Below are 8,651 nucleotides of genomic sequence, written 5' to 3'. Positions count from 1 at the left end.
AATATAATTTTTAAAAAGTGTAGTGAGGATGATTGGATGAGGGAAAAAAGTATAAGGAGGTGAGGTCAAAGAGGTCACATAATAGGTTGTGGCAGGGGCATGGTAGAGGGGGTTAGGAAGCAGATTACATAGAGCATTGTAGGCCATTTTAATGTTCTGGGGCCTAACTTTGAGTGGAAGGGGAAGGTGTTAGAGGGTTTCAAGCAGAGGAATGGCGTGCTCTGACATTTTTAGAGGATTTCTCTGACTTCTCTATGGTGAATAGTCTATAGGTTCTATGGCAGAATGAAGGAGACCAGTTAAGAGATTTTTGCCATGATTCAGAAAAGAGATAAGGGCTGTTTGGAGGAGTATGGAGGTTGTAAGTAATGATGGATTCTGGATATCTTTTGAAGGTAAGACCAACAGGATTTCCTAATAAATCAGATGTATTGGATGAGAAAGAGTAGAATTAAGGACAACTTCAAGTTTTAGGGCCTAAGCAAATGAAAGGATAGAGTCGCCATCAACTGAGATGAGGAAGGGATCAGTTTTGGAAAGAAAATTAAGTGTTTGATTAAATTTTAGATGTCTGTTAGGGATCCACATAGATTAATCTGGAGTTCAATGGAGAGGTCAAAACAGGAAATATAAGTTTGATAGTCATTGGCATATAAAGCATTGGAATGAAAAAGGTCATCAGGGGGTGAATGTGGGTAGAGAAAAGAAGTTTGAGCACTAAGCCCTGCAACAATAAAACATTAAGAAATCAGGGATATGAGGAGGAATCCACCAACGGGATTGAAAATGAGTAGCCAGTGAAGTAGGTGAATAAACCAGGAAGGGTGGTACCCTCGATGGGAAGTGATGAGTGTCTCAAGGAAAGGGATCAATTGTTAAATGCCAACAATGTGTGAAATAAAAGATTGCATACACTATCCCATGTTATTCTTCTAGCTGCCCAGTGAGGTAGCAGTTAGTATTATATACGTGTAAGGACACTAAGGCTTGGGGAATTTTAACACCTTGCTCAACTACATGGGACCTGATATTCAAACCACATTGGATGGACCCCAGCAGAGTCAAACTTTACCCACTCTCTCACTTCAGATACTTGGGGAAAGAATAGTCTGAGAGATTTTAGAGTATTCATAATAGGAAAATAGTAAAGAAATGCAGTGCTGTTGCTTACGAGTATTTCAGGTCACTATGAAAGTAAAGTGTTACCAAGAAATAGTACTTTTGGATTGTGTCTAATTAAGAGAAAAATGTTGCATAAATAACATGTTAGTCATTAACTGAGTAAATAAGTAAACTTTAACTTTAGGCCTTGCCTTAATTTATGATTCTGAGTTAATAAATTTTTTCTGTTTTTCAAATTTTTCTTTTCATTTTTTCCTAGAAGCAGAGGTATGAATATCCAGATATTGCTTATAAAATTATGTTTCTAGCATATTGGAATAAGGATGTTACTTTATAGATTTCCAACAGAGCATCAGTGCCATTGAATTGAAAAGAATAGCCAGAAGAATCTGTCTTTATGATTGGTGATTTTTAATTCTGTAAGCCAATTAAATTTGGACAGGAATCTAATTATGAATTATTTATTCAAACAGTCCTGCCAAATTTTCAGCTGTCAAATTTACATACACCAATTCTTTAAAAGTTTTTTAACTTCTCACCAAGTATTTTATTTTCTCAAAAGATTCAATTATTTGGTAACATTGCTGGTTAATACTCTATTCACTTACAACAACTTTCATCAAGAAAAAAATTTGTTTTTCCCCACTGAATAAGAGAATATATTTGCCAATACATCTGATAAAGGCTTAGCATCCAAAATTTATAAGGATCTTACAAAACTCAGCACCAAAAAACCAAACAATCCAATTAGGAAATGGGCAGAAGGAAGCGGGTGGAGGGTGAGGGAAAGTAAAAGAGCATAAAAGGGGGATAAATGGCGATGGAAGGAGACTTGTCTTGGGTGCTAAACACATAATACAATATACAGATGACTTACTGTAGAATTGAGGGCATGTACCTTGGTTGTGGGCACATCCCCAGCAGATGACTTACTGTAGAATTCTATACTTGATACCTGTATACTTTTATTAACCAATGTCACCCCAATAAATTTAACTTAAAAAGAAAAATATGCTTAACTTCCATAGCCAGGACATGGCCTTTTGCCATTCTAGCATGTTATCTGACTTACCCTTTTGACTATGGTGTTAACAGTTGTCCAGAAAGCTACCACAGTACTCTGAGCAGTCATTGCTCAGCTTATCTGGAAACTTCCATTCTACCTATCATCTGAACTGCCTCTTCTTTTTCCAGAGAGAATATCTTAGCTGTCTATTTTATATTATGGCCCTGTTAGGATGTAAGACCTCTTTAATTCCAAATAAACAGCATGCAGCTGTAAAGTTAACAAATGGTAAATAGTTCTAATGGAATAAAAAAATGAGTGCACTGCCTTTAATTCCTTCTTCATCCTGCTATAAATGAAAACAGAGCTAAAATAGTGTAGAGAAGTGCTTCCATTAATTCATCTATCCTTTGTCTTTTAAAAATAAATCTTTGCTCTGCGTGCATTTCCCTGGTTAGCTTAAGAAGTTGTTCAAAAGACCTTGCTAAAATAAAATCTTAAGTAAGGAAAGGGAAACTTCTCCATGCCTAAAAATAAAGTGCCCCACCCCCTCCCCATGAGATTACTTATTACATCTGTACAAAGTTTAGAATTTCAGACTTTGGGACATTGAGGTCATCCAGAGGTTACTTTTCTCCCAGTCAAATACAAACATAATAAAATTGCTCATTTGCTTCTCCTCCCTGCCCCCTTAAAGGAGCGCCAAAGCCACAGTTACATGTACTTGTGTGTGACGCAAAATTCTATTTTTAAACTCAGACAGAATATATCATTAGTCATTTACAGAAGGAAACCATTAACTTCTAAAAGGATGGAACAACAGAACTTCTTCACGTTGCCAATTGCTTCTAAAAACTAATTCTAAATACAGCAGCGGCTGGAAATACATGTTTTCTGTCACTTAGAAAGATACAGTTTTTCAGTTCACTTGGACCAGGTTATGAGTATATAAGTATTAGACCCTAAAAAGGAAGAAAAATGCAAAACTGTAGTAACTTATTTTTCTGCTTAATCATATCTGTTTAATCATCTGATTATTCTTCTGTGTAATCATATTTTGGAATCAGACATTATTTTTAGGACTCTTTTTTTTTTGCTTAGAAAAGTTAATGTTACCCCCAGATTGCTTCAGCACTAAGAATTCATGTTAATGTTGTATATATTTTTCATACACAAAAGAGTTTCTCCTTTGTTTTTTTAAGAGTTTCTCCTTTAAAAAACAGTTATTCAAAAAAAATTTAATCTAGAATAGAAACTGTAAACTTTTAACTTGTTAACATGTTTTCTTAAGGAAAACTCAGGCATCACTGTCTTTTTCAAACTTTCTAATGCCAGAAATAATACTTCTTATATGAAATGTTATTTTTAAAAAGAATATTTTTTAACATACATTCTTAATGGAGAATTACTTTTTATTTAGAATAATGGATTCTAAGGGTGATGCTTGTGGAAAAACTTAAGCTTTGTCAAAATGCTTAGTTGAATTTTTACTACTGCCACGATTGAGTATAGACAGAGAAGGAAACTATGTAATATGCATACTAATTTAATTCTTGAACACTTCAATAAAACTAGCTAGTAAAATAAATTTGAAATCACACTATGTGGTTCCAGATTTGCAGATGAGTCATTAATCCTTTTACATTTTAAAAATTTATCTCTGACTGAATTATATAATAGATGACAAGAGCCATAGTTAATTTACCATTGTAATCTCCTTTGTGTTTTAAATATCAACGGTTCAATAGATATTATGGGAGAAATAAACAAACATTTCATATTCTGTTTCCTAATTTTGCAGAGTATATTAATTATTTGGGTGCTTTGTGACTTAATTTTCCCCAAAGGAACTTCTTAAAATGAAAATTCATAAGAATTAGGATAATGGAGGAGTCCCAATTTAAAAAAAAAAAAAGGAAGAAAGAAAAGATAATTGTATAACGTAACAATGAGGCCTGACAATTTGCTGATGCCTTTTTGCAAACCTGTTAATGGTCTTCAAATTTTAACTAGAAAAGCCAACTTTTCATCCCTTTAAAATATTTAATATTTCCTGGCTTTCTCAATTTTAAGTTCTTATTTCATGTGTGCTTTTTAAAAATATGTTTTTTATTGATTTTTCAGAAAGAGGAAGGGAGACGGAGAGAGAGATGGAATCATTGATCAGCTGCCTCCTGCACACCCCCTACTTGGGATCATGCCCTCAACCTGGGCATGTATCATGACCAGGAATCAAACTGTGACCTCCTGGTTCATAGTTCAATGCTCAACCACTGAGCCACACTGGCTGGACTCAGTTCATTTCTTTTAAATGCTTAAAGTTTAGTTAAAAATTTTTTTTCTTGAAAAACCTCTTCTAAATACTGAGAGATTATTACTTCATTTACATAACTGATTAATAATGCTGGAGTAATCTCTTGTTTGTACATTATTACAATACCAACTATGAAAATTTTGTAAGCTTAGTGAATCTCAAGATGAGGAAACACTCATTACTAGCTAGGTTCTTGTAGTTCTTGATATTTTCTTGCTAACCCATCTTTATATATCATGTACATATTTTCTGAATTGCACTAGATTTGAAAAGAATTAATTTAATTATTATTTTTAATTATTTAATTTTAATATGATTGTGTACAGTGTAAAAGAGTTTCAACAGAACATTCTTTAAGTGTCATTTTGATAAAAGTACATGGACTTGGTTCCTCTTCCCCAAAGCGGCCATAAGTGATCTCTGAAAATGGTTCGCTACTCACTAGACCCAGAAAACCCCATGAAATCATGCAAATCAAGAGGCTCAAATCTTCGTGTTCACTTTAAGGACACTCATGAAACTGCCTAGGCCATCAAGGGTATGCATATTCGAAAAGCCACCAAGTATCTGAAGGATGTCACTTTACAGAAGCAATGTGTGCCATTCCGTCATTACAATGGTGGAGTTGGTAAACGTGCCCAGGCGAAACAGTGAGGCTGGACACAGGGTCAGTGGCCCAAAAAGAGTGCTGAATTTTTGCTGCACGTGCTTAAAAATGCAGAGAGCACTGCTGAACTTAAGCTTTAGATGTAGGTTCTCTGGTCATTGAGCACATCCAGGTGAACAAAGCTCCCAAGATGCAGCATAGAACCTACAGAGCCCAGGGGTGGATTACCCCATACATGAGTTCTCCCTGCTACAGTGAAAGGACTCTTACTGAAAAGAGCAGATTGTTTCTAAACCAGAAGAGGAGGTTGCACAGAAGGAAAAAAAACTGAAGAAACAAAAACTTATGGCCCGGGAGTAAATTCAGCATAAACTATATCTAAAAAAAGTTAAAAAAAAAAAAAAGTAAATGGACTTTTAAAAAGTATTAATTTTATCATTACTATGTAATAAAACTAGCCTATGTTAAGAAGGAGGTGGTTTTTAAGATAAAATCTTCAAAAAGAATACCTTCTACATCATATAATTAGAAACTTCTTCATTAAACCATCAAATAGTTTAAATTCTATGTTAAAGAAATCCCTGGGTATCTTCATCTTTAGTGTTTCAATATTTCCATCTTCTATTTGGATTATCATTATAACCTTTACTCCCAGGTTGCCAAGAACCTTCTGCTTCTGCAAAAAGGAACAAATCTTGAACTTTTCACTGTTCTCTTTACTCCCAGAGTAATACCATCCTATTGTTGGATACCATTGGCCGAGCCGTTCGGCGTCTCATCCTCCCTTCAGAAGAAGTTACATCTAAGAGACCTTCCTGGTGGAACAAGGAAGAAGCTGTAAGGAATACCCAACTTGTCCAGCAAATTGTCAAGGATTTTCTATAGCTTTTTAACCATAAACATGAATGCCTGCCCATCCCTTTCATTGCCTTTTGTTTATTATAATGCACAAGAGAATTCCCTTACTATGCACTTGTAGATTTTAACACAATACAAACAGACATAGATACACATATCATTACATAACATTGGCTTCTTTTGGTATCCATTGTACGCACATGAAAGCTTATCAGGACTGAATTAATAATAATAAAACATTATAAGCTATTTGAGTATGGTATTTATAACAAATTCCTAATCATGCACCACTTTAACTTGTTTTCCAGATATGCATTTATGTTTTGGATTTATATGATAAACCCATGAGTACAACACCTAATTACACCTACTAGATAAAAAAAATTAAACTAGTAAATAAACATTTTAGGCCAACCCAAAGAATTTATTATGCCATTTAGGAAAACATCGTGGATATATAATAAGGCTTATCCTCTGCTCTGCAGGATAGCATACTTAGGTCTTAAAAGTCCATGAAAAGAGATTTTTTTAAATGTCATGAAGGTCTCCAAATCTAAGAAGAAAAGCATTTTCTATTTATTTATGTTAAATTCCACTGTTAATCATCCAATAGCACGTTTATTTCTAACCAGTATTGGGTGTTATCTTTTAACAATTCCAAAGATGTTTTAGTGCATAGTTCCCAGTAAATTTTGACATATATTTTAGCCCATGTTACCATAAGTCTTGGCCTAGATCAGTGATGGCGAACCTTTTGAGCTCGGCATGTCAGCATTTTGAAAAACCCTAACTTAACTCTGGTGCCATGTCACATATAGAAATTTTTTGATATTTGCAACCATAGTAAAACAAAGATTTATATTTTTGATATTTATTTTATATATTTAAATGCCATTTAACAAAGAAAAATCAACCAAAAAAATGAGTTCGCGTGTCACCTCTGACACGTGTGTCATAGGTTCGCCATCACTGGCCTAGATAAAGAGGTAGCTTTTCTGAAAATTACTTTTTACATGTTGAAAAATTTTATTTAAGGCAAAGCAGCTGAAGAGACAAGACTGCATCTGACATATTTAATGTGAATATTTTGTTTTGTTTTGTCTTTAGGAAACGTATAAAATGTGTAAAGAATTTTCGCACAAAAACTGGCTAGTATTCTACAAGGAAAAAGGGTGAGCTCTTGGTTGTAGATATAAACTGGTCCTTATTTTGCCCCCTATACTTCCTCTTTTAAATATATTTGTTTATTATAAAACTAATGTATCCAAATTATAAATGTTTTATTATAAAAGAAACTCATCCCACATTGTAGAACATTGAACAATAGACATAAGAAGAGACAGTGCTCATAACTCCTTTATTCAACCACCACTAGCATGGCAGCTGGCACTTTCCATGATTTCTTCTGATGCATACCCTTGCGTAGTTCATAATTTTGTATAACTGTTTGCTTAGTTAACTCTTTTCTATGTTATTACTTAGTCTTCAAAATAATCTTTTTAAGGTTGAAATGATTTTGCCATGATTACGCAACCGTTATCCTGAGCATCTCTTTTCAGATACAGTTTTCTTCTCCTTTTTCAGGAGCAACTTGACTGTGCTGGATGTGCTAGAAGGGCGAACTCATACCATCTCACTTCCCATCGACCTCAAGACAGTTTTTCTTGTAGCGGAGGACAAATGGCTTCTGGTGGAGAGCAAAACCAATCAGTGGGTGGACCTACATAGTATCTCATGCTACCGCTCCTCCTTACTTACCGATTATCCAACATCCTTACTGTTCTGTCTTTCTGTGTCTTTTAACAGTTTCTGAATTAGGCAGCACCTCTGTGGGTAAAAGTTAAAAGAAGTGAGGAGAGAAAATTACAGTAAATTAAAGGTCACTTTACAGAGTAATTACAAAAGTGTTTTAGAAGATCACATTGAAATTAACAGTAAAAACATAATAACTTTTATGTATGATCCATATTTCTTTGGGCTTTTTCCTGTTAGCACATTGAGAACTCACTGTGTTCTTGCCAAACTAGAGATTCTTCAAAATAGATCTTCAGTTTATCCTGTCTTCAAAGGACCACAGTCTCAATCATAGAGCTGTTGCTTTTTTGTGATTTCACAGAATCACCTCTTAGAAGTTTCTTCTTCATTTGATCATGTGTGCTCTTATTTGGTTATGTTTGTGTTTATGTTGCTTCCCCCATTGCACTGCACACTTCTTGATGAAAGGGACATTGTGTGCTCTTGGCATAAAGAGGGTGCACGGGCCCTAACTGGTTTGGCTCAGTGGATAGAGCATCGGCCTGCGGACTGAAGGGTCCCGGGTTCAATTCTGGTCAAGGGCATGTACCTTGGTTGCGGGCACATCCCCAGTGGGGGGTGTGCAGGAGGCAGCTGATCGATGTTTCTCTCGCATCGATGTTTCTAACTCTCTATCCCTCTCCCTTCCTCCCTGTAAAAAATCAATAAAATATATTTTTTTAAAAAAAAGAGGGTGCACGGTAAATATTGAGTGCCCTCCTTCATGCATTTATCCACTAGCTAAAGGCAGCCTTTCTCTGCAGCCCTGCTGGCAAGCTTAGGTAGTCTGCTCAAAAGATTTCTGGCTATTTCTACAGCACCATCTCAGAAATCTTAAAAATAAGGAGATCAAGGAGATTACAGAAGTGAAGGCTTCTGTCCCTTAGCTGGTCACAAATCAGAGGTCAGGCTCCCACTTCCTAGCTGATCAAACAGTTGTATCAACAGCA

General features: G+C 35.2%; 1 protein-coding gene and 1 pseudogene across 2 annotated transcripts in view; both read left to right on the top strand.

Annotated features, from left to right (window-relative positions):
• VWA8 (von Willebrand factor A domain containing 8) overlaps window positions 1-8,651 on the top strand; it is a 389,233-nt gene that overhangs the window by 233,347 nt on the left and 147,235 nt on the right. For both annotated transcript variants that reach the window (XM_014549735.1, XM_005878642.2), the window contains exons 30-32: window positions 5,776-5,886; window positions 7,015-7,079; window positions 7,492-7,617. In XM_014549735.1, coding sequence (XP_014405221.1) covers window positions 5,776-5,886; window positions 7,015-7,079; window positions 7,492-7,617 — 302 coding nt within the window. The remainder of the gene's footprint in view (window positions 1-5,775; window positions 5,887-7,014; window positions 7,080-7,491; window positions 7,618-8,651) is intronic.
• LOC106728220 lies at window positions 4,790-5,443 on the top strand (annotated as a pseudogene).

This window comes from Myotis brandtii, unplaced genomic scaffold (genome assembly GCF_000412655.1).
Source record: "Myotis brandtii unplaced genomic scaffold, ASM41265v1 scaffold569, whole genome shotgun sequence".
NCBI classification, from domain to species: Eukaryota; Metazoa; Chordata; class Mammalia; order Chiroptera; family Vespertilionidae; genus Myotis; species Myotis brandtii.
Note: the sequence above shows the minus strand (reverse complement) of the source record. Positions and strands in the feature narration are given on the sequence as shown.